This window comes from Vipera ursinii, assembly GCF_947247035.1.
Source record: "Vipera ursinii genome assembly, chromosome: 5".
Taxonomy (NCBI): Eukaryota; Metazoa; Chordata; class Lepidosauria; order Squamata; family Viperidae; genus Vipera; species Vipera ursinii.
In genome coordinates this window covers 93,850,291-93,877,183 of record NC_139518.1, presented here as the reverse complement: position 1 = coordinate 93,877,183, position 26,893 = coordinate 93,850,291, and the positions used below count along the sequence as shown (strand labels likewise).

The 26,893-nt window shown below is 41.9% G+C and overlaps 1 protein-coding gene across 1 annotated transcript in view; it reads left to right on the top strand.

Moving 5' to 3' along the window:
* The window catches only part of GRID1 (glutamate ionotropic receptor delta type subunit 1), a gene marked incomplete at its 5' end in the record, with an annotated part of 330,056 nt that overhangs the window by 216,700 nt on the left and 86,463 nt on the right, over positions 1 to 26,893 (top strand). Inside the window, 3 exons of the mRNA XM_083363340.1 lie at positions 2,764 to 2,987; positions 20,292 to 20,453; positions 20,650 to 20,769. Coding sequence (XP_083219466.1) covers positions 2,764 to 2,987; positions 20,292 to 20,453; positions 20,650 to 20,769 — 506 coding nt within the window. The remainder of the gene's footprint in view (positions 1 to 2,763; positions 2,988 to 20,291; positions 20,454 to 20,649; positions 20,770 to 26,893) is intronic.

Below are 26,893 nucleotides of genomic sequence, written 5' to 3'. Positions count from 1 at the left end.
GGTCCCTATTTTTCTACTTGCATTTTTACGTGCTTTCAAACTGCTAGGTTGGCAGAAGCTGGGACGAGTAACAGGCGCTCACTCTGTTACGCGGCACTCGGGATTCGACCCGCCAAACTGCCGATCTTCTGATCGACAAGCTCAGCGTCCTAACCCACTGAGCCACCACTTTCAAGAAGGGGAATGGTCTTATATGGTGCTGGAACAACTAAGGCTGATTTTCAGTGCAGCCTTTTAATTCAGGTCTCTCTCTTAAGGTAGCATGTTTCTCTCTATGTGGAGACACATAGATACATAGACATACAGTCTCATCATAGACATATACACATAGACTTATAGGCACAGAGATATAGATATATAGACACATAGATGCATAGACATATAGACATATACGTGCATAGACACAATAGACATAGAGATAAAGACATTTATACACAGATATAGACACATAGACACATAGATGCATAGACATATAAACTCATAGATATCATCTGGGAAGATTCCTGTGAAATAAGCCTAGAGCAATAAAGTACTGTAGCTAACTGAACACGCCATGTGTGGATCTGGTTGTTTGTGCCTAGACGGCAGACCCATGTAGAGTGCATTACAACAGTCCATTTAGGAGGTGACCAGGATATGAGAAGGTTTAACTTCATTCCATCAAATGATGCAATAGTTCTAGATTTCTGGGAGCGCAACTGAATCTTTGTGCTAGAGTTCTGATGAAAACAAACTGAATACACAAACAGAGACAAGCTTTTTTAAAAAAAATACTCAAAAGCATAAATTACATTACAAGTCAGCAAGGCAGTGATTTTTGAAATCAGTGAGCCCCTGCTTATGGCCCAGCAATTAATCCCTTCTCCGCACTTCCATTTGGGGGAAACGTCCTGCCTTTCTGCATTTCTGATTACATAGTTGAGGTTGTCAGAAAACAAACATCTTTGCAAGCCTACCGAGGAAGTATTTTCCGTAATTGCTTATTATTTTGCCCTTAATCAGACATACAAAGAGAGAGAAAGAGCTGGGGTTAAAAAGCCTTGACAGGTCGGGACTTGGAAGGAGCAACGGTTATTTGAAACTCCTCAACTCTTGAGATCCCTCGGGGAGGTTGATTGCCAGGCTGCCGAGATCATCTATATATTTTTTTAATGTCTCCTATAACTATTTTTTTTTTGTTTCTCCATATACTTGGCAACCAAATGAAAATGGTTCCCCATGGGAATTGCAAAGACTTGGATGCATGGGATTTCATTCTGCATGATTCTCAGCACCAGAATTGGTAGTAGTTGGAGTTGGAGTAGCAGGTAGATGGGAATGGTTTGCATTTAGAAATCCTCTCCCATAAAAAAAAATCAATTTCCATGCATGCATGCATGCGTGGTAAAATTAAGCAGGGTATTGGTGCATTTTTTTTTGTTATTTTGTTAAGGAGGTCATTTTATTGGGACAGAGATTATTCTCTTGATGGAAGAGTCAAAACTCCTGAGGATAACGCATCCTGAAATGTAAAGGAATCGGGATTCTGCCCTCAATATTTAGTACATGCAAGATCAACAGAGGTAGCCTTCACCCTATGCTTTGGAAGGAATGCATCCATGTGTGCACAAAAATGTCTGTGTGTGTTTGTGTATGTCTATTTGTATGCACTCAAAGTGGTTGATATAACATTGAGCATTAGGAAAAAGGCAAATCAGGGTAGAATATAGGGAGCAGAATGCAGAACACAGAATAGCAGAGTTAAAAGAGACCCTATACCAAGAAAACACAAATATGCTCTGGACTCGCAGATGTGTGCAGGTTGAGTGCTCCTTCCTGTTGGCCATGGTAGTTGAAGCCAATGGGCCTGATGGTTTTGAAGAGGTTCAAGAGTTTTTGAAGGAACACATCACTCATTTGGGCTGTTGCTTCTCTACTGGTTCACTGCTTCTCTTTACATGACACAGTCAAGGCCATGAATAGCGCTCATTGTGGAGTATTTAAAAACGATCCTCTTAGGACAAGAAGGAGAAGTGCATATATGTACATTTGGAAAGGACAATTATGAATAAAACGCATGGGTTGAATTTCTCCAAATAAAATCTTACACATCATGAGACCAGTTGAGATTGTCCGAAGTTTGCATGAACTTGCTTCAGCTGTTTGTCAAGGATGGTGTACTTGTATTCAAATCTATAGAATGGATTTACATTTAATCCATGGAATAGGTTTGTGTTTAAATTGGTACTGTGGATTATCATAGTCTCTCCTTTCAGACTTTTTTCTCCCTTCCCCAAACAATCTATTCATTATTTTATTTTATTTTTTTAAAAAAGCTGTTTTAATCTTGTTGACAAGGACCAACTGCAAGAATCTGGTAGACCCTTAATAATAGTGCCACCTTGAATTGAGTAGGATTTGTTATAAGCTAACTGCAGGTATTTTATTTTGTGAAAAGTTGTAGATACTGTACTTTCCTTCCTCCCTTGCTCCCACCTCCCTCCCTCCAGTCTTCTGCTAATTAGTTCTCCATGTTATGAGTAAATAAGATAAATAAAACCTTTAATGTTAAACATTTTTGTGTATCTTTACACAGCAGTCATCATTTATCTATTGGTACATTGCATGAACCCCCAGACAAAAGCCTAAAACCAATAAAGCAAAGAAAGTTATCGTGGTGCCCTATTTTGTTATCATGGAAATAATGTTGAGGCATCTCTCAACATTTCATCCAGATAATAACCGGGTTGTTTATAAACGGCAGATGCCATCTTCACTCAAAACTTAAACCATGCGTGGAAAGCGACATTTCTAACGAACCTTTCTCCCATCAGGAAATCAGTGACAATGAAATCCTAGAACTGGTGCACAGCGCTCTTGGACGGATGACCGTCATACGCCAGATCTTTCCCTCAACACGTGAGAACAATCAGCGGTGCATGAGAAACAACCACAGGATATCGTCTCTCTTGTGTGACCCACAGGAAGGTTACCTTCAAATGCTTCAGGTCAGTAGTAGGTCTCAAGACCCAGATGACCCATCTCTTCATTATTTTTTTTGTTCCCTTAGGAAGGTTACATGACATGTGATCCTGCTAGCTACACTACAACGTTGTAGGAGAAAGAAAGAGTTAAATCTCAGAGTGCCTTAGTTATCAACAGTTTGGGCATGTATCATCAACCAACTGTATTTGCACCCCTTGAATCTCCATAGGATGGTCTTTTATGCAAAAAAAATGTGTTTCTTTTGCCAGCGGGATCCTTACATCTCATATGCTCAAATGTATGAGTCATGGGAAAGGAATATAAGATTTTTTTTTTCTTCAAGGGTTACACTGAAACATACTTCTTACTGACTTTCATTGGAAACAGTGAAAAATGATTCATTGTTTGGTAGATTTTGACATACGAAAATGTAGTCACATAATCTGGAATTCGTGAACGGCAGATGTGATCCTAAAAAAAATTGGGAACTTCTAAAGCTTTTGATTTCTGGGCATTTACTACAACATGCCGTATTTTTGGTCTGGGAAAGTGAACTATCCTGGCAAACATCTTTAAGAGAGGAACTTTGTATTTGATGGTGCCATTATCAGAAGAATGAAAAAAAAAATAACACAGCAAACTAAGTAGAGTTTTATAGAGTATGAATCATTTTAGCATTTGTCTTTGCGTAATGAACTAGTTAACAACATAATGCATAAAATACGCACCACATGGATATAAAATTCATAAAGTTATAGCAATGAAACCTGTCAGCCATTACCTGACAAGTGATAAACATGACAATCCTACAATTTTCTCGTGGAGACTTATATTTTAACTGTAAACAGAATGAATGTCATCAGAGCAAGTACCAACAAAACTCAGGGGAAGCTCTTCTATAAGAGACGGGGCCTAGAGAGCCGTTGGATATCCAGTCGATCCGAATCCGACCGATTGCGATTAAGAATCCTCACCAGGTCTTATCTCGCTGCGATAAGGGTGGCAAAATCCAACTACTTTTCCACCCTCATCGCGTCCGCAGATAATCGCCCGGCTGCCTTGTTCAGGGTGACTCGCTCCCTACTGAACCAGGAGGTGAGGGAGGAACCCTTGCAGGGTCGAGCCGAGGAATTCAGTCAATATCTGCTGGATAAAATTGCTCGGATTCGGACCGGCCTGGACTCCAACTGGGCTGAGCTGGAAGAACAAGACATGGACAGTCTTGTCGATGTCATCTGGGAGGAATTTGATCCTGTGACTCCTAAGGAAGTGGACAGGATTATGAGGAGGTTGAGCTCCTCCACATGCTTACTGGACCCGTGCCCTTCCTGGCTGGCTTATGCAGCTCGAGAGGGGACACGAGGCTGGTTCCTGGCGGTCATCTCTGCTTCTCTGAGTGAGGGTCACTTCCCCACCGCCTTGAAGGAGGCAGTGGTGAGACCTCTCCTCAAGAAGCCCACCTTGGACCCATCCTCATTGAATAACTTTCGTCCAGTCTCCAATCTTCGCTTCCTTGCGAAGGTTGTTGAGAGCGTGGTGGCGCACCAACTTCCTCAGGTCCTGGATGAAGCAGTTTATCTAGACCCGTACCAATCGGGCTTCAGGCCGGGCTACAGCATGGAGACGGCATTGGTCGCTCTGATAAATGATCTCTGGAGAGCCCGGGACAGGGGCCATTCCTCTGTCCTAGTCTTATTAGACCTCTCAGCGGCTTTCGATACCATCGACCATGGTATCTTGCTGCGACGCCTCAGGAGACTGGGAGTGGGAGGCACGGTTCTGCGTTGGTTCTCCTCCTTTCTCCAGGGTCGCTCGCAGTCGGTGCTGGCAGGGGGACAGAGGTCGACCCCGAGGCCTCTCGCTTGCGGAGTCCCTCAGGGGTCGGTCCTCTCGCCTCTCCTGTTCAACATCTACATGAAACCGCTGGGCGAGATCATTCGCAGCTTTGGAGTAGGGTACCATCAGTATGCTGATGACACCCAGCTTTTCATCTCAACTCCAAACAGCATCAGTGATGCCCTCGACGTGATGTCCCGCTGCCTGAAAGCGGTCCGGGAATGGATGGGGAGGAACAGGCTTCAACTGAACCCGGACAAGACTGAATGGCTGTACGTACCGGCAAGCCAGGATACTCAGAACATCCCATCCCTTAACATTGGGGACAAGTTACTACCCCCTGTTGATAGGGCCCGCAACCTGGGTGTCCTCCTAGACTCGCAGCTCTCCCTGGAAGATCACATAGGAGCTGTGACCAAGGGGGCCTTCTCCCGGGTCTGACTAGTTCGCCAATTACGGCCTTATCTGGACCTGGATGCCTTATGTACAGTCACCCATGCCCTTGTGACCTCTCGCCTAGACTACTGTAACACTCTCTACATGGGGCTGCCCTTGAGATCCACTCGGAAGCTTCAATTGGTGCAAAGTGCAGCGGCACGGACACTCTTGGGAGCCTCCCGATACTCCCATATCACACCTCTCCTCCGTGTGCTGCACTGGCTTCCAGTTGCCTTCCGTGTGAAGTTCAAGGTGCTAACAATGACATACAAAGCCCTACATGGCATGGGTCCGGACTACCTATGGGAGCACCTTCTGCCAATGTCAGCACCCCACCGTTCTGTGCGCTCCCACAGAGAGGGCCTCCTCAGGGTGCCACGGCTCAAGGAATGTCGGCTGGTGGCCCCCAGGGGGAAGGCATTCTCAGTGGGTGCGCCAGCCCTCTGGAACTGCTTGCCAACCGAAATCCGGATGGCCCCCGACCTCCGCACCTTCTGGCGCGACTTAAAAACTTACCTGTTCCAGCAGTCCGGCCTGGCCTGATAGCTCTAATTGGGGTCCCAGTTTGTTTTTACTATTGTTTTTCACTATTGTTCAATCTGTATACCTACCTTTACTCTGTACACCACCCCGAGTCCCTCGGGAGAAGGGCGGTTTATAAAAACAAATAAATAAATAAAATAAAATAAAATAAATAAAATAGGACACAGCACCAAAAGAATGATGGTTTGTCTTTCGGAAAATGTTCAGTCTCTTAGTCCAAAAACTGGGATTGATTTGGAAGTCTGAGCTCATGGGAATAAGTGAAGCTCCTATCACGTTTTTTTCTTCTTCCCTTCTTTATTAACATTCATTGCTTGCTGAGGTAGCGATCACCGTTGGCTTCCTCCTGGCGAACAGCACAGAGATTAAGCCATAATTCTGCTCAGTCATTTCCATCTAACCGCATATTTACTTTGAATTTAGGAAGCTCCAGCATTCTTGGACTGCTACAAGAACACGTTACAATTACAGATTTCATCTGAGTAACTTCTAGGCGGGCGTTGTACAGCCTGAGGCTCCAATCCCAAACAGCCTCTAGAGGCTATCAGAAGTTGTTCCCCATTAAATATGAAAAGACTCAGGTTTTACCATTGTCAATAGACTAAGCTATGTGGCACTTACCTCCAATCTTTTGGTCCGTATCACTTATTTGCTGGCTTGAGTGATAGATTGTTATCTCAGATTTTCCATTACGAGACCCAGGGGCTGGGGGCATTCTCCAGCTCCAATTTTAAGTCTCCAAATAACCCTCTTGGGCAGGGAGAGAGTGACTGGCTAAAGATACCTGTAGGATTCCGTGGATAGATCTGAAAGTGGTTCCTCCTAATCCAATCCAGCATAATAACCATCCTGGGAGGGACAGAAATAGATCTTATCTACCACATTTCAGACATAACATCAAACTGAAGGCTACAATTTGGCAGACCTATTCAGACAAAAACTGTTTGTCTTTTTCTGTGTAAAGTATCGTACTGGGACTACTCCTTTAAAAGCTTGCCCAAAGATGATATTTCAACATGCCACTTAATCATCTCCATGATTTATTTCTTGTTCCATTCAAACATTCTTTCTTTCTTTTCTTTTTTTTCAGCTGCCCTTGGGTATCTACCACATTTAGTCTCCTCCTTGCAAACAGATTGCATAGATCAAAGCAATTCTTTGATCTGTAAGAATTAATGACCAGTACAGTCTTGCTGTCGTAACAGCAAAAAGCATCTCAAATGGGCCAGGGCCATCAACCTTGGCCTTGATCATCATTTCACTAGCAAAGCAACTAAAGTAACTTCTGTTAGTGCAATGGTGGTAGCATAGCTAGTTGCTGAGGCAAGTCCTCTTTCTCAACTTTTTATCCAAAAAGCCAATTAGGCTGAGATTTGAAAGGGTTGTTGAAAGAACAATACTGGTGGCCCATAACAGAGCCAGCTTCTTCCATGTTTATTATATTGGGAAAGTGTTGAGCTTAGAAAGTTCCTGATGCTTATCCATGATGGTTTTCTTGTCCACATTATTGGTCAACAGCAATACTTGATTTTTTTGTTCTTTCAGGACAGTTTGTTGTTGTCGTTAGCTGCGAAGTCATGTCCAACCCATCATGACCCCATGGACAAAGTTCCTCCAGGCCTTCCTGTCCTCTACCATCTTCTGGAGTCCATTTAGGCTCACACCTATTGCTTCAGTGACTCCATCTAGCCACTTCATTCTTTCTCATCCCTTTCTTCTATTGCCCTCAATCTTTCCCAGCATTAGGCTCCTCTTCCTTCTCATTAGGTGGCCAAAGTATTTGAGCTACAACTTCAGGATCTGGCCTTCTAAAGAGCAGTCAGGGTTGATCTCCTCTAGGACTGACCAGTTTGATCGCCTTGCAGTCCAAGGGACTCGCAGGAGTCTTCTCCAGCACCATAGTTCAAAGGCTTCAATTCTTTGGTACTCAGCCTTTCTTATGGTCCAGCTTTCACAGCCATACATTGCAACTGGGAAGACCATCGCCTTGACTATACGCACTTTTGTTGGCAGGGTGATGTCTCTGCTTTTAATGTGCTGTCTACATTTGCCATGGCTTTCTTCCCCAGGAGCAAGCGTCTTTTAATTTCTTGGCTACAGTCCCCATCTGCAGTGATCTTGGAGCCCAGGAAAATAAAATCTGTCACTACCTCCATTTCTTCCCCATCTATTTGCCAGGAATTGAGAGGGCCGGATGCCATGATCTTGGTTTTCTTAATGTTAAGTTTCAAGCCAACTTTTGCACTCTCCTCAGGACAGTTAACAACATGTAAAATCATGGCCAATGTTGCTTTTCCAACACAGCTTTTGTTTTGGAAGAACTGTGAAGGCCCTTCACAGTGATACAATATCTCTCTGGGTATATACATCCTAGTAGTCTTTTCTATCTGTTCTTTCCTTTCTGTTGAAAAGGGATCCTTTTTTGGTTAGATGACATAAATTCTAGTGAGGCAAGAAAAGCAATGGGTCTACAAATCTTGCAGAGGTTTGCTAGAAGAGAATTGCAAAACAGTGAAGTTCTCCAAGTATTAAAAGAGTCGGTCATATGAAAATAATTAGTCTAAAACATCAGCTATTCACTGCAGGGTTGAGAAGGGACACATTTCATGCCAGTGGATAAGGACGTAAGACAGAGTGATCAGATTTTCTGGTCCAAGCAGAAGGCAGGATTTTGAGATTCTTTCTTTTTTTTTTAATTCCATTTCTATTCCTCCCTTCTCCGAAGACTCAGGGCGGCTTACAAGCTTAGCAGTAGCTTTCATTCTATGTATATGCCTGCTTATTAGGGCTTTCACCCCCCCCAAACGGCATTATTACAAAGTCAGCTTATTGCCCCCAACAATCTGGATCCTCATTTTACCTACCTCGGAAGGATGGAAGGCTGAGTCAACCTTGAGCCTGGTGGGACGCGAACCTGCACTAATTGCAGGCAGCTGGTGTTACTTAAGGAGGCATTAGCCCACTGCTCCACCAAGGCTCTTGGGGTCGCGATGGGTTGGACACAACTTCGCAACTAACAACAACAGGGTGGAATTGAGGCATTAGCCCACTGCTCCACCAAGGCTCTCAGATTCTCAGGTCAGAGTTGACAGCAGTCTAGAGAGAGGCTGTCACAGACATCGTCTCAATCAAAGGTCAAATACAGGAAGCTCTTGACACCAGCTTGGTACAATCAAGAGTTGTGAAACTCAGTCCTGGTATCTTTCTGATCCTGAGTTTTGGCTTCTCCAGAATTAGGTCATTCCGATGTCTCAACTCTTTTGCTTTTTTTCTCTTTTTCAGAGGAAGAACCATCTGAGAAAAAAAGTGACAAAGTCTGAGATTTATAAAAAATGAAACCAGATATTTTTTTTATTAATTAATGTATGTCTACAGTCATACAAACACACTCACATTTGGCTTTGACTGAATCTGTACCTGTGTTCTCTAGAAATCTTTACCGATTTTAGAAGGATGTTGATTTTGTCTGTGTGAATTTAGATATACAACCAAGAGTGATTGAAAAGTTGTTCCTTACTTGAGGATATGAACAAAAGAGACAGAGTGAGATTATTTAAGGGAGGAGAAAAGGAGAGGAGAAAAGGAAATATCAAGAAAAAATCTTGACAGGGTAATCCATTAAACTATGGAAGAGCTTCTGAAAGAAGAGATAGAGGACTTAAGACTTAAAGTGATAGAGGACATTCAAGACTTAAAAATGAGAGTGGATAGAGTAGCAGGAAATAGATGTGTAAAAATTGTATCTGTCAAATTACTTGGATATGACAACGGACTAAATCAATTTGAATTTTGCTTTATTTCTCTGTTCTAAAAATTGTGCAATCCAGTCTGTCCCTCCCTCCCTTTCTTTAAAAGTCTAATTCATTGGCTGCTCTCAAATGTTTGTTTCCCATAATTCATTGGCTCCAAAACCCAAGAAAGACATATCAAAATTCTTCAAAGCAGTTTCATTTATTGTTCCTCACCCATAATACAGCAATCTTGACAAACTAAAGCAGAGTACTAGCATCAATAAATATGTACTCTGAGCACTCCTAGAGAGGAGCTTTTTTGACCTTCTTCTTCCCAGATTAGTTATCTAAACTTCTAGAGCTGAAGAATTGTAGCTCAGGATTGAAACGAGGGGTCTTTAGTGCTCTCTGAGCTTGGTTGTTGTTGTTTTTTTTTGGGGGGGGTTGCAGATGTTTCATTAGCCAATTTAGGTAACATCATCAGTGCTAGAAGGAGGGATTGTGAAGGAGAGGGGAGGATGGTATTAGGCACACAACTTAGATCCTACACATGCACAAATGAAGCTTCGCGCACTCGCCCACCACTGCAACAGCCCAGTTCTCAACAAGCCATGGACTGGTAGTGATCAACAAACCAGGAGTTGGAACTCCTGGAGTAGAGGAGGAGGAGGACTATAAGAGTCCTTGGTGCTCTCTGATCTTGGCTGTATTCTTGAAGACATTTTGTTACCCAAACTAGGTAACAACATAAATATGATGTTTAAATAAAGAGACATGGTAATTCCAATGACAGAGAAGATTTGGAGAATGGTTTGAGCTGTCTTTATATTATATGTCTTTATATGTCATGGCATATCATGCAATACATCATCCTTGTTCTTCTATCTCTGCCACCTACTAACAAAACTCAGACAGAAGTAACCTGAATATATATATATATATATATATATATATATATATATATATATATATATATATATATAGATAGATATATAGATAGAGAGAGAGAGAGAGAGAGAGAGAGAGAGAGAGAGAGAGAGAGAGAGAGAGAGAGAGAGAATAACTATATATAGTTATTCGGGTTTTTCCCCGTGTAGAACTAAAGGTGTAGGCGCAACGTTTCGACGGAATCCCATCCGTCATCATCAGGCTGGTGGCTTTAGCTTCCTTCTTCTGGGAGAAGCATGTGGCTGTTTGTTCCTCTTTTTTAAACTGCCAGAGGGGGTGTGTTCTGTGGGTGGAGGTGTGCTCTGATTGGGTGGTGGACCAAGTGTGTTCTGATTGGGTGGGAGTGTGTTTTGAATGGTGGGTGTGTTCTGATTGGGTGGGGGTGTGTTCTGAGTGGATGGGCTGGTCTCAGCTGCCAGCCCCAGACCTGAGCTGGTGAGTTGTGCTGCTTTTGTTCGGCTTCGTGTTTGTGGTAGTGCCATGTTTTTATAGTGGGTGTCAGTTTGCTTATTGTGTGGTTTGGATGGGTTTAATGTGGCTGATGTTGCAGCTGTAGTTAGGTTTCTGTTTTGTGGTTGTGCCTCGTTATCATTGTGGGTTCGGATTTGCTTTTTGAATGGTTGTGTGGTGGTGATGTCATGTGATGTTATCATGAGTTTGGGTCTGGTATCATTCTTGGTGGTTGGGCCTCGTCTGTCAATCAAGGCGGGTTTCCAAATGGCTGGTAGGCGAGAGGTATCATCTCGTTTGTTCATACTGTGGGGGCGTTTTTCTATCTCAATGGCTTCTCTGAAAGGGAGAACAAACTTCATCCCTGGTCCAACACTTTGAAGCCACAGGACATGAAATTGATTGTAAAAAAACCAAAACTATCGCCAAAATTGAACATTTTAACAACAGAATAATCAGAGAAGCCATTGAGATAGAAAAACGCCCCCACAGCATGAACAAACGAGATGATACCTCTCGCCTACCAGCCACCAGCCTGATGATGATGGATGGGATTCCATCGAAACGTTGCGCCTACACCTTTAGTTCTACGCGGGGAAAAAGCCTAATAAGCAAAGATCCACATACAAACACCCGCAAAAACCTCAGAATATATATATATATATATATATATATATATATATATATATATATATCCATTTTTAAACGAAGAGGGATAGCACTAGCTAAGGGGAGACGTTGAAGCGGAGACTCTGAGCTCAGATAATTAAAAGACCAAATCAACATTTTGCCTAAAACCATCAGCCTCTGCAGGACAAGTGTGAGAGTTTTTCCACCAGCACTCCATATGCCGTGAAACATAACGAGGTAGACATTGCAACAGACTCTGCAGAATTGTAATCCAGGGAAATACAATATTCTACCCTAAAAACACCCATTTTCTCACCACGGCGAGCCATCTGCACAGATCATTTAACCTCCACTGATTGCCAGGCAGCAATCAGAAGCTAATTATGCTGCAAATATTGCTCCTTCGTTATTACGATGGGCCTCTATTATTTCATATGGTATCAGCTTGCCTGGAATGGTATTTGATCCTGGTGTTTTAAATCATTCAACAATTGCATGTATCTTGCAAGCCCATTCATCTTAGAAACAGGATTTAAAGCTGAAATGGATAGGATTAACCAATTATGCAATCGTTATCTATTAGGGCCCACAACTGCTTTGTGGGAAACAGGAACATGATGATTCGATATGTATTTATGAGTTTCTCCCTTCAATCACATTGACATTTATAATCAGTTGAAAGGTTTTGGAGATGCTTAGGAGGGCATTAAGAATTAGAACAACAAAGGAAAATCATAGTTACCACTTTGTTGTCACATGTTGACAGTTCCTGGGGGTACTTGAGGGTCATAAAATAGAAATGGGTGCCCACACATGGTCTACAGTCAGAAGTAGCTACTCTGACTTTGGTTTACAGCCTCTTGCTGAATTTGTCAACATCATTTCAATGGAGATACTTCCTTTGAAGAGAGACCAAATGTCATGGCTTTGTTTCTTTCCAAGGAAAGAAAACACCAATCAGATGAACTGCTGAGCTGGCAGAGAGGCCAACAAACACAACTGCAAAGCAACACATTTTTCAGTGGAGCAGTACAGGTCTTCTGCTGAAGCTCTTGGAACAAATACAGCCCCCAAGATTGTGGGAAGTCAGACCCCAGCGAAGGAAATATTAAAAGGGCAGAAAAATATATTTCGTAAAAGGATCTTGAAGAGGCAGAAAAGCATGGCCAGTTTTCTTGATAGCCCCAGGTCTCCCTCCCCCAAGTAGAAACCATCTCTGTACAAATGCAGATGTAAACCATCAGGAAGGTTAAAGATAGATTAAGAAGACAAAGACACCTAAAAATCTACATACCCCACCCAAACTCTAAGACAGGACATAATAGGATTAACCGACAGATATCAAAAGGGTAAACCCAGACTTGGCTCAGAATACATGACACAGGAATTAGCCTCAAACAGGAACAGGAAGCAGCTCCAAACAAAAGGCTCCAGAGGGTATAAAACCCCACTCCCTACATATGTTCACTCTCTTTTCTGCCAGAGCCATCTTCCTGTCTGGCTCTCCTCTTCAATAAACTGCAACCTTCTTCCTAAAGCAGTCGCCATGTTTATTCCCAGCTTGGACTGAACCACGATGAAGACTTTTCTTCCAACAAGATCTTACCTCCCTGGCCTTTCCCAGCCTCTTATTGGAGCGTGAGAAAGGGCCACCTCCAACTTCACTGCTACTGCTGGTACTCCAAGACCCAAGATATGTTTATGGAGAGGAACTACTACACCATGTTGTTGTTTTTTTTCATTCAGCCTTGTCTCATTGTTGCTTGAAGAATTTTCCCCCAAACTGGCTAAGATTGTGTGGCCAACCACAATAACGACGCCAATGAAGTGCATGTGGAAAGGTTTTCTCAGGTGTTAAAAAAAAAGGTAATCAGAAAGGAAAAAGAAGAAGAAGAAGAAGAAGAAGAAGAAGAAGAAGAAGAAGAAGAAGAAGAAGAAGAAGAAGAAGAAGGAAGAAGAAGAAGAAGAAGAAGAAGAAGAAGAAGAAGAAGAAGAAGAAGAAGAAGGAAGAAGAAGAAGAAGAAGAAGAAGAAGAAGAAGAAGAAGAAGAAGAAGAAGAAGAAGAAGAAGAAGAAGAAGAAGAAGAAGAAGAAGAAGAAGAAGAAGGAAGAAGAAGAAGAAGAAGAAGAAGAAGGAAGAAGAAGAAGAAGAAGAAGAAGAAGGAAGAAGAAGAAGAAGAAGAAGAAGAAGAAGAAGAAGAAGAAGAAGAAGAAGAAGAAGAAGGAAGAAGAAGAAGAAGAAGAAGAAGAAGAGAGAGAGAGAGAGAGAGAGAGAGAGAGAGAGAGAGAAAACCCAGACAAGCATTGCCTCACTTCATTTATATGAAATTAGTGTCTCTTTCCAAAGCATGAAGAGCAGGCCTGCCAAAGAGACCGCCTCCCCAAGGCCAAGCAGCGACCTTGTTTTCTTTTTTTGGGTTCCTTTTCAAACAATCCAAGCACTCTGCTGGAAAGATAATTCCTTAATTTCCTCTTTTCTCATGCTTGAGACCACCTGGGCAGTCGCTGCAGGATAGTGCAGCAAACTCACATGAATTCTTGATTATCGTCTGCCTGCAAGTCCAGCAAATTGGAATTGGTGGTGCTGCTCGAGGAAATGAGCATGAAAAACAAAAACAAAAACAAAAAAAACCCACAACTTTTTTGGTCCTCTCTTCACAGTAGCCTCATTCTGGCAACAAAGCTGAGATGCCGTAAATATTATTTCTGACACAGGGAGATGTTTGTTTGAGAAACAACCAATTTAATCTTGAGGGCATCGGAGAAAGGATTTTATTTATTTATTTTTCCTTTTGTTGTTGTTGTTGTTGCCCAAACAGCAATACGGGATTGTGAACGTAGCATTAAAGAAGAAAGATAGCTGTCAGGCATCTCGCTTAATCTGAAGGAAGGGGACAAGAAATTGGGAGGTAATTAAGTTGACCTTAAGTCTGAAATAGAATTGTGGGGTTTTGTTCAGCTGATCAGAAAAAGGAAAGAGTAAAAATACTCCTTAGAGTATACCAACTGAAATGGTGAGGGTCAGTGCTTTTTTTCTAAAAGAAAAAGGTGCCGGAACTCACACGTCATACCACCCACCTTGCCTACCCTACAAGGTTCCATCCAAAAAAGGTGCCGGAACTCCATTCTGAGCGTTCTATGAGAAAAAAAGCCCTGGTGAGGGTTATTTCTGAAGATGGCCACAGGGCCAATATTCATTCATTTGTTAAGTGGGAGTCAAAGGCAAAAAAATATGGTAATATTGCAGAGGAAATGATTATCAGTATTAATGTAGAAATCATCCCTTTATTTATTCTTAGATTATTTTTATGCACAGGCAAAGTTCCTATGCCACTTCAGTTGAATAAATCTGTTTATAACAGTGAATCAACCTCAAAGGAGGAGATAACTACATGTTTTATATATATACATACAGACATACAATTTTGGTCCAGTGATTAACTATCTCTTAGCAATCTTTATCCTTGCTTTTTGCAATCTGTTGCCATCTAATTTGGTTGGGCTTCTACTCCCAGTCAATTGCTGGAAACTGCAGGTTGACAGTTGAATTATATATAATATACATGCACATATACCCAGAAAGATGCATATGTGTCTGTGTGTGTGTGTGTGTGTGTGTGTGTGTGTGTGTAAATTTTTTGGCGTCTGGGACTAAGCAAGTGTATTCTGAATGCTTAACAAACATTATATATGTTCTGTACCAGCCTGCTACCGGCCCTGCAGAAAAGGCAGGGACAAACCCTTTACAAACGGCAAGAGGCTGGAATTATGCCTGCCAAATTTATTCACATAAAACAGAGCAAGACAAGACACCAACCATAAAACACAAGCTAAGAAGCAGGAACAATCCAAGCGGTTGCCTTCAGCAAACCAGCCCTCCCACACATTCCCCTTAAATACAGTTCAGGGCGTGGCCTCTCTGTGCCTCCTTCCGAGGTGCCCCATTGCCTTCCTCTGTTTACTCCTGACTGACTGCCTCCTGCGTCGGGCGTCCTTGAACAGGGCCAGCTGTGGGTCATCTTCATCCATGCTGTCAGGCTCACACAGCTGAGTCTGCGTCGTGACCAGATGAGAGGGGCCTTGCTGGGGCTCTCATCAAGCTGTCCAATCCCCTCAGCAAGCTCTTCAACACCCCCCTCCTCCTCCTCCTCTGAGTCATCCGACCCAACTGCCGAACCCACAGGCTGACCCTGAATCACAACAATATATATATATGGGTTTTTTTCCCATCCGTCATCATCAGGCTGGTGGCTTCTGCTTCCTTCTTCTGGGAGAAGCATGTGGTAGTGGCTGTTTGTTCCTCTTTTTTAAACTGCCAGAGGGGGTGTGTTCTGTGGGTGGAGGTGTGCTCTGATTGGGTGGGGGATTAAGTGTGTTCTGTTTGGGTGGGAGTGTGTTTTGAATGGTGGGTGTGTTCTGATTGGGTGGGGGTGTGTTTTGAGTGGATGGGCTGGTCTCAGCTGCCAGCCTTAGACCTGAGCTGGTGAGTTGTGCTGCTTTTGTTCAGCTTCGTGTTTGTGGTAGTGCCATGTTTTTATAGTGGGTGTCAGTTTGCTTATTGTGTGGTTTGGAGGGGTTTAAAGTGGCTGATGTTGCAGCTGTAGTTAGGTTTCTGTTTTGTGGTTGTGCATCGTTATCATTGTGGGTTCGGATTTGCTGTTTGAATGGTTGTGTGGTGGTGATGTCATGTGATGTTATCATGAGTTTTGGTCTGGTATCATTCTTGGTGGTTGGGACTCGTCTGTCAATCAAGGCGGGTTTCCAAATGGCTGGTAGGCGAGAGGTATCATCTCGTTTGATACCCCACAGCATGAACAAACGAGATGATACCTCTCACCTACCAGCCATTTGGAAACCCGCCTTGATTGACAGACGAGGCCCAACCACCAAGAATGATACCAGACCCAAACTCATGATAACATCACATGACATCACCACCACACAACCATTCAAAAAGCAAATCTGAACCCACAATGATAACGACGCACAACCACAAAACAGAAACCTAACTACAGCTGCAACATCAGCCACTTTAAACCCCTCCAAACCACACAATAAGCAAACTGACACCCACTATAAAAACATGGCACCACCACAAACACGAAGCCGAACAAAAGCAGCACATCTCACCAGCTCAGGTCTAAGGCTGGCAGCTGAGACCAGCCCATCCACTCAAAACACACCCCCACCCAATCAGAACACACCCACCATTCAAAACACACTCCCACCCAAACAGAACACACTTAATCCCCCACCCAATCAGAGCACACCTCCACCCACAGAACACACCCCCTCTGGCAGTTTAAAAAAGAGGAACAAACAGCCACTACCACATGCTTCTCCCAGAAGAAGGAAGCAGAAGCCACCAGCCTGATGATGACGGATGGGATTCCGTCGAAACGTTGCGCCTACACCTTCATTTCTACGCGGGGAAAAACCCGAATGACCAAAGGTCCATATATATATATATATATATATATATATATATATATATATATATATATATATATATATATATATTCATTCATTCTTTTCTTGGGATGATTTGAAAACTATACATTAATCTGGGTGAACTGATCCCAACAGATTTTGTTTTCATTATTTTCATTTCTCTTTCAGAGTTGTTTTGTAATCTGTTTTGTTTAGCTTCACACAATCCAAAGTTGTGTCTTCTAATTATAGTCTTGCACTTTGCTACCAGCAAAGTTGAAAGCGTCTGTCTTACTTTATTCTTTCCTACCAAATTATACATCAGACTTCTCTTGCAATCCTTTGGAACTCCCGGACCTTCTATTTTTCTCTCTGTAACATCAGTGGAGATGCTACTCAGCATGGAAACACATATGCCAAAGCCATCTGGGAGAGAATCTGACTCCGTCCTAAAGAGAAGACATAAATTAGATTTTAAATAACAAAGCATCTGGCAGTTAAGGATGACAAGCTGGCAAGAAAGCAGATGAAAGAAAGGAGGTAAATCAGAAAGTTGCATCTTCAAACTCTGATTTGTTGGCGAAGGCACATCTGTCTTGTCTTGTTTGAAAACTCTAAAGAAGAACCATTTTCCAAACAAACCTCCTTGCAAAGATTCAAGAGATTTGTTATTAATGTTTGGTTTATCAATAAAGGCACTGAAAGAGAAAACACAGCACACATCACAGCACATGTGACAACTGAACATCAATTTTAACCTAGAAACGTTTTTTCAAAATAATTCTTAAAAGGTTTGAACTTTTGAAACATTTTGAAACTGTGGGGTCCTTGGTGCTCTCTGAGCTTGATGCTTTTCTTGCAGATGCTTCATTATCCAACTGGGTAACATCTTCAGTGCTAGAAGGGATTGGAGTTGGCTCTTATTTTTATTTCCTAGTAGCTTGCCCTATCAACGTTGGTGGAAGTAGACTTAGTGGCAATCTTGGTGACATGTAATATCCATTTATCCAAATGTTTTAGAGTAGGGCTTTTCAACCTTTTCACCCATTGTACCACTTTTAGGATATGGCAACATCCGAGTACCACCAGTCGCCTAGCAAGGTGTCAAAAACTTGATGACCAAAAAAAAAAAAAAGGAAAAAAGTGATGGAAGTACAGGTAGTCCTCGACTTACAACAGTTCGCTTAGTGACTGTTTGAAGTTACAATGGCACTGAAAAAAGTGCCCCCCAAGCCACAGCCGAGCAAGATACTTGCCTCCTCCTGTCCGAGGTTTTCATTGTTGTGAGCATTTCTGTTGAGGATTGGCAGTGGGGGTGGGGTGTGTTTGGTTTTTATTCCCCCTGTCTGCTGGGTGGTCGCAGCAGGTTTTGGTCACTTGACATGACCCCGGGACACTGTGACCATCATAAATATGATTCAGTTGCCAAGCATCTGAATGTAAATCACAAGACCCTGGAGATGCTGCAACATTCCAGCTGATCGGCGCTTCTTCTGGGCTCAGAAGTGCCAGGATCAGCGCCGAGCTCCAGCTGGAGACTGGTGCTGATCCTGACGCTTCCACTGATCCCTGAGAGCCCCGAAAAAGCACTGATCCTGGCACTTCCGCTGAGCCCTGACAGCCCTGCAGCTCCAGCCGTCTCTCGCTCAGGCTTCTGCGGTGCTGCCACCAGTTCAGCTCATTCCCCTCCCCCGCTACCACTTTTCTAGGATGGTCGCATACCACCTGCCAGGTGCCAATCTACCACTGGTTGAAAAGCCCTGTTTTAGAGTCCTCATGACTTTCTAATACCTCAGGCAGTTGATATTTCTGATCCGCTTCCCCTCCCCCAAATATTAGCAACTGAAGATGCTGCCATGTATACTAGATACTTCTACATTTGATACGTGATTTTTTTTTAAACCACTGCAGTGATCTACCTTCTGGGTTCAGACTCATGTCCCGTTAATTATGGCAGTTGTGGCAAGAAGATGCCATGTGAACTGTTTTTAGAAGACATGTCTTCCTAGCATTCATCTCAACCTCTCCCTACCCTGACTCACCCCACCTGTCAGGTGCAAAGGATTAGGACCATAGGTTACGTTGCAGTTCAAAAGATCTACTGCCCAAGCTCATACACAAGAATCTAGTCAACACTAGAGTTAGTTCAGCACTAAATTGGTGCCAAGTAAGCATCATCGGAATTCAAGGGGGTTGACCTTGGACCATTTATGGGAACGTAATGACTCCAAGTTGATGGTGCACTTCACTCCACCTTCAGCTCTGTCTCCTCTTCTTTTATACCCCCAGAGAGATGTGTTAAGATTAAGATTTTCTGGTTTTCTAATAATGTACATCCTTTTGTACATTTGTACATTTGTACATTTCCTATAGAAATGTTCTTACAAGGTCTCCTCAGTGAATCTACCCAGATGTCAGACCTGCCCCAATCTGATCCCTTAGGAAAGAACAGCTTTTGACTCCATTGGTTAAGGCAAAGGGTTCTTTTACTAAGGATATTGGTTGCAGTAAAGTCAAGCCAGCTCTGAAATCTATCGTGCTCGCTACATACAAAAATAAGGTGTACATTTGCTCCCAGCCAATTCCCTCCCCCAATGACCAGTCTGTTTTCAGCCAATTGGAGCTCGCCAAGATGTTTTGAGAACTCTTGAGACATTTGGGGATAATCCAGGGTGTCTGGCAATGGGATGCTGGTGCAAACAGTATCCAGCTGCTCTGATCCTTATCACCTGTCATTCCCTCCCTCCGATTTCCTATCACGCATACACATAAAGCTTTATTTCCCTTTCATCCTTCCCCCCTTTCTTCTTTTGATGGCAGGATGCCTGTGAGGCTCCAAGCTGAGCCAGGCAGAGCTGACACCACATCTGATTGTTCCCATTTGCCCGTAGATCACTGGGCACTGCTAATTTAGGAAAGCACTAGGCTGGTAATGTAGGGTCAGGCATGACATGGACTTGAATGCTTGGGTTCAGCATTCTCCTAGAAGACAATTAGTTCTGTTTTAAACAGGCATTGAGCAGTCTTTTAAAAGAGAAGCAGACCTTGTTTAAAGAAGAGGACTAGAACTATCTGCACAGAAGGTCAATTGAAATCGGGAAAGAAAATTAGGTTTTGCAAGCTTTATATTGCTGATCCTGTCCCCGATGAGCGCATTACAGGTTCTTCCGATAAAAGAAGAAATCAATAAATAATTACTTAGAAAGCAGGCTTATTTTTGCAATTCATTCACTTTATATCCACATTCTCCACCATGCTCCACCTTTTCCATGTGTCCTTCAGCAATTTAGTACCAACCATTTAGCTTTGTTTCCATGTACAGGTCTCCAACCTCTATCTCTACGACAGTGTCCTTATGCTGGCCAACGCTTTCCACCGAAAGCTGGAAGACCGGAAATGGCACAGCATGGCAAGCTTGAACTGCATGAGAAAATCAACCAAACCTTGGAATGGAGGCAGATCCATGTTGGAGACGATCAAGAAGGTAATCTAATGGACCTGCTTTTCCAAGAAGTATAGGCCAAGCAAGTTGGTCAGCTCTTGATCCCAAGGGAGAAAGGCAAATGGTTGTACACTAAATATTTTAAACACAGATGGTTTGAAAGAAAACCCTGGGGAGGGAGAAAAACAAAATCCATTTTTTTCTCTGTCACTCAACTAGGTGAAACTCTTTTTTTAAGGGTCATATCAGTGGATTGACAGGCATTATGGAATTCCAAGAAGACGGTGCCAATCCCTACGTCCAGTTTGAAATTCTTGGAACGAGCTACAGTGAAACATTTGGCAAAGACGTCCGAAGGGTAATTCTTCTTCTTTCTTCTGTTTCATTCCCCTTCAGTTTATCTGGAGGACATGCTGTCTTTTTGCAGTACAAATGTTCATGTTTTTTTTAAAATTCTAAAGGCATTAATTTTGTCCACTTGTGCCGTCTTGAACGAGCGTGTCTTTATAGAGATGTTCTTATATCCAGCAGCATTGTGCACTGACTAGAGATAAAGATGTAGCACAATGTTAGGTAAATTGTAACATAACAGGCATAACTGTGATACTGTCCTAATTAGGGAACTTATTGTCCCTCTGTTTTATCAGTAAAACCCTGCATGTAGCGGATTTCGAGAAAACATTTTATTGATAAAACATGAAACCTGAAAAAAAATGTTTTATATCTTACCTAGTTTTGTGTTTATTCATTGCTAGTGTTTTCATTGCTTATACTCCTTCTCACATGAGATTGAAGAAGAGTTAATCTTCCTTTTTAAGATATTTCTCCAATCTTCTCCTCCTCCTGCCTCCTCCTACTCCCCCCACCCACTCAACTTATGAAGGGATAGGTAGTGATCCAGACCATTAAAGTAAAGGTAAAGTTTCCCCCGCACATGTGTGCTAGTCGTTTCTGACTCTAGGGGCCGGTGCTCATCTCCGTTTCATAGCCAAAGAGCCAGCGCTTGTCCGAGGACGTCTCTGTGGTCATGTGGCCGGCATGACTAGACGCCAAAGGTGCACGGAACGCTGTTACCTTCCCACCGGAGTGGTCCCTATTTTTCTACTTGCATTTTTACGTGCTTTCAAACTGCTAGGTTGGCAGAAGCTGGGACGAGTAACAGGCGCTCACTCTGTTAGGTGGCACTCGGGATTCGACCCTCCAAACTGCCGACCTTCTGATCAACAAGCTCAGCGTCCTAACCCACTCAGCGTCCTAACCCACTCGCATCCCTTATAGCAGTTAATAGCTGGAAAGGAAATATTTAGGCTCTCCCTAAACTCTGCTGGCCAGTGCAAGCTATCCATTCCCAAAGGTCTTATGGCAGAGAAGTAATGTCTCTCTAATATTAAATATTAAATGCATTAAAAGTTATATGCAACTGCATGCATTAAAAGCAACTAAATAACCTGCAGCCTGACTGAGAATGGAGCAAACCATAACAGGATATTCTTTGTTTTGCCTGGAGCTTGAATGGTCTGCCGATGTTTATGCATTTATTTATTATTTTTTGCCTCTATTTAGCTCCTCTTTGAGACTTAGAAGATCAGCTGCATAAGCTTTTTCTATTTACACACTTGGATCTGAATTTATTATGTGGGTCTCTCTTGTCCTGGTGGACCTTGTTTCTTTCCATTGAGTGGACTTTACAATGTGTTCCACACTAATATTTTAAGAGTTGGGAGGTGTTGTATACATGCAACTTTTATGGGAGAACTGAGCCCACACAAAGCCTCTTTTGGCTTTATTTCTTTGGGGTTTGAAATAATGGGTAACATTCCCAGGAAGAAGAAACATTTCTGGAAGTTTTGCCATATAATTTATGAAGAGCAGGAAGGTTGCCCTCCACCATTGTCTCACCCATTGTAGGAGAAGGAGTGGCAGAATCTGGGAGTGGAGTCAAAAGAGGGATCATCTTAGAATCCCTATGTAGCCACAGTATAGAGCAGGGGGTAGCTAGGCTGACTCAGGAATTCTGGGAGTTGAAGTCCATGAGTCATAAAAGAGCCGAGGTTGCCTACCCCTGATGTAGACTAAGTCCAACCTCCCTTGAATAGTCTTGACCCCTTATCAAACTCCAAGCAGGTGCAATCCATTAGTTGAGAGAACCCCTGTGCATTGGCTTTTAATAATAAACCACTTTAATTGGACCTTCAGATTGTGGATCTGGTCTTTAGCCCCTGACACCCAATCTCTCTCATGGGATTTTACTTAGAAGAGGAAGAAGACTCTGGGCAAAGTTGACATGATCTTGTGTATCGTGAGCATCCTAACATCCTAAATTTCCTATGTAGCAGAAATTTCCATAGTGATAAAATATACATAAGAATGAGATTCATTCTCCTTCTAGTGCAGCGCCTTGTAACCTCTAGCGCAGCGCCTTGTTAAGGATCTGGAAATCCTCTGGAAATCCATTGGTTGGCACTGCAGTAGCTCCATAACATCAAGTCCAGGTGACATTGACCCACTAAAAGACAACTTGGAAAAAGAAAAAGGAAAGTAATGTATGATTTATTTATTTTTTTATAGTCAGAGAGTATAAACCTGAAACAGGATTGGACAGATTTGCACAATTCTTATTTTATTACTAGTACTATTTTAATTCTTGAAGGGCAAGACAGGGCAGGGATATGCAGTGAGCTCACATATTTTCTTTTTAAACATGTATTTTAAGAAATTGCTGGCAATAATTAAAAAATAAATTAAGGTTAAAAATTCTCAAATTACAGAATAATGAGAATTAAACATCAAAAAGTGAAGGAAAAAAAATCCTTAGATGGACATTTAACATTGGATTATTATAGGCAGGCGGGGGGGGAATCTCAAGAGACTAGCCAGCCCCACAGTTGCGTGGACCCCTGTGCCCCTCCACACATAATTTTGCCTTCTAAAAAGTCAACCTTTGCAACTCATTCTCAAGCTCCCCTTCCCCACGGTATGCAGACAAAGCATTTGCTGTATTTTGCAAGAAAGAGCCTGCTCTGAGTGGTAGCATTTATCCCCAGCTATTCATTTCTCCATTTTAAGCCTTTCTTTCTTAAAATATCACTTGTTTCTTTAGATCAACCTTCCTAGCTCGCTTCGCTCTTTCCAAAGCAGCATGCAGATGTAGTCTCTGATAATGCTTTTCATTCACTTGTTTCGAGCAGAACACTTATGGAGACCTCCTTTGAGAGATCTGGTGCCTTTGTCCTTATTACTTGTTTTTTTTTTTTAATGACTCTCATGATTAGTAATGAAGAGAGTTTAAAAATGGGGCACATCATTTAGAAGTTCCTTCCATGGAAAGCTGAGCAAATTTCATTTAGAAATAGTAGCACAACAGACCCAACCATTTATGGCCCATATCCAGTTTGAAGGTGTTTTTTTTTAAATATATCTGTGATGGTGTCTGGTAAAATTACAAATGTGCTACAAAATCTGCAGTACTCCTTGGAGTTAAAGCCAGAGAAGGCAATCATCTAACTCACATATCAGAGTAATGAAAATTCTAAGATACTATTTATTTCTGGAAACAGGGTAGATTGTTGAAGCTTGTTGCCTATTTGAGATGCTTAATTTAAAAGAAGTTGATTGATGAAGGTGAAATCTATTGAGATCTCAATGCTCTTTGTGATTTGAAGCAGACTTTTTGTTTTTAGTCCATTGTGTTTATAGTCAGTTGGTTGCCCGGAGTTGTTTCTGAGAGATGGACAGCAGTTTCTTAAATAAGAACCTTTATGATACATCAGAAAATGAAGCACAATGAGTGTGAGGTGGTCTTCAGAACTTAAAAATGCAATAACAGGCCCATAAAAAACACTGTATTATCTCAGAGGGAAAGATATGTGTCATTTTTTTAAGCAAATGTACAAGGGTGATCAATTACATGTGTTTCCTTGTTAATTATTTGGTTAGCCTTATTATTACAGTTTTGAAACAATTCCAAATAGGGAGGGAGGGAGGGAAGGAGAGAGAGAGAGAGGGAGAGAGAGAATAAAATTTTTAAACACCCTCAGCCATTCTACTGAGTTACTAAGACTATTAAGTCAGTTTCCAAAGCAAGAGCAGAACAATACTTCAATCTTTTTCAAAAATATTCCACTGTTTCCCATAGTGACTAGAACCTTAGGCTATATAAGCAAAAGGTACCCTCCAAAAATCACTTCTGGCTGCAACAATTGTGCTTCAGTCCACCTTAGGAATGAAGCAGTTGTGTTTATTCACGGTTTCAAAAGAAAACCATGCCTGTTCCAGGTAAACCATGTAGAAGTTGACTAACCTTGGGCATGGACAGGTAAAATGGCTTCTCTTGTAGGGTGACACTTTCCAGCTAGGTAACCTGGTTGGTATGTTCTAAAGAAAGAACAAACATGGAAGCAAGCACAGGTGTGTATTCTAAAGGTGAAGGTTGAAATAATGTAGAAGCAGAATAAAGATACAGTGACAATGAAACAATAGAATTTAAAAGAATGATTTCCTATATTTGGTCTCTAAATACAATCTAGATGTCTTCCATTATCTCCAAAGACCACATGGATATTGATTGTAAAGCTTGGGGACCTTAACTCTGATACCTGTGAATTATGAAACAGGATTTTTTTTGATCAATATTTTTTTTTAATTTTATTTTATTCAGAAAGTCAAAATACAAGCTGGAAAAAAACCAAAATTTACAGAAACAAAACAAAACTAGATTTTTAAAAAAGTGTGTTACAAAAGACAAGAACACATATACATATATTGTCCCCCCAGTTGAAATATATTACAACAATACTGTAGTCATGTCCCCTCCTTGGCAAGCAGGCCTACAATTTATAAACTTCTACATATCTATCTGCAACCAATTTAATCTGTCATCTATCTTCTATGCATAAGAAAAGATAGTTAACAGGTAATCCATTATCTCAGATCAGAGATAACAATTTCGGTGATCTCTGGTAGGTAAGAATTTTTTCTAGATAAGAAGCTATTGAAGACTTTCTACAAGTTAAATACAATAGGTAAAGTTTCCCCCGCCCATGCGTGCTAGTCGTTTCCGACTCTAGGGGCCGGTGCTCATCTCTGTTTCAAAGCCGAAGAACCAGCACTTGTCCGAGGAGGTCTCCATGGTCATGTGGCCAGCATGACTAAACGCCAAAGGCGCATGGAGCGCTGTTACCTTCCCACCGTAGTGGTCCCTATTTTTCTACTTGCATTTTTACGTGCTTTTGAACTGCTAGGTTGGCAGAAGCTGGGACGAGTAACAGGCGCTCACTCTGTTACACAGCACTCGGGATTCGACCCGCCAAACTGCCGACCATCTGATCGACAAGCTCAGCATCCTAACCCACTGAGCCACCGCATCCCTTTAAATACAATAGTAGATTGTTAATAGAGAGGGCTTTACAGTTTAATTTTGCTGTTAGAACTTTTACAGAATCTTGAATGAATGAAAACAGCCAACAATAAATAGAAAAACCAACATAAGCTAAGTGAAAGGACACCACAGAGAAGAAAACAAAAAAAGCGGGGGTGGGGGGGCATCAACACTGAATAAAGGAGAATTTAAAATAAAGATGGAAAGTTCCAGGGTCCACCAAAGAAGCAAATTTGAAGGGCTACGTCATATAAAGCTACATCAAAGTGGCCCACAGCAGGCTCATCTAGAGATTTTTTGCCTTGCAAAAATAAACTGAAGTTGAGACAAACAATCATGCTCATAAAAAATTGGGGCCTATTTATAATCTTTAGACTCTGGAGTTTTCAGCACTGCAACAGAATCAATCGTGAAGTATAAAAATGCAATACAACGTTTGTAGCAAATGTTACATTATGCCTGCAAGGTGCCAGATACATAGAATTGGAATCAGTAGTTTGAAACGGTTACAATCAAATCCAATCATACTTCCCAACATGTTTAATAATTCACAAACTTAGCTGCTAAGTGCCTGGAATTTTTTCTATATTAAAATACCCAAAAAAAAAACCACCATTCCTCACATTTTGTTGCTTTTCCATTTTGATTTTCATGTCCTTGTATTTCAGCATAAAATCCTTCTTAAGCAACTGAAGTCAGCAACAAAGTCTAGTATAGCACCTAAATTGAAAATCTAAAGCAGACAGCAATTATAAATGGGCATAGATTAGATTTGTGACAACTCATGTACAATTTTTCAACACTTTTGTGTTTTCTACAAGCTATTTTTTCTTTTTTTACTTGACATATACACCCAGGGCTTTTTTTCCTCATAGAATGCTCAGAACGGAGTTCCGGCACCTTTTTTGGATGGAACCTTGTAGGGTAGGCACAGGCGGGTTGTAGGACATGTGTGAGTTCCGGCACCTTTTTCTTTTACAAAAAAAGCACTGTGTACATCCATACTGTTAATAACCAAATTGGAATTGACCAATTGCCATCTTACTCCATCTCCTTCAATGAATTCCTTTTCTTTCTTACATTCTCTTACTGTTAGGTTTGTACA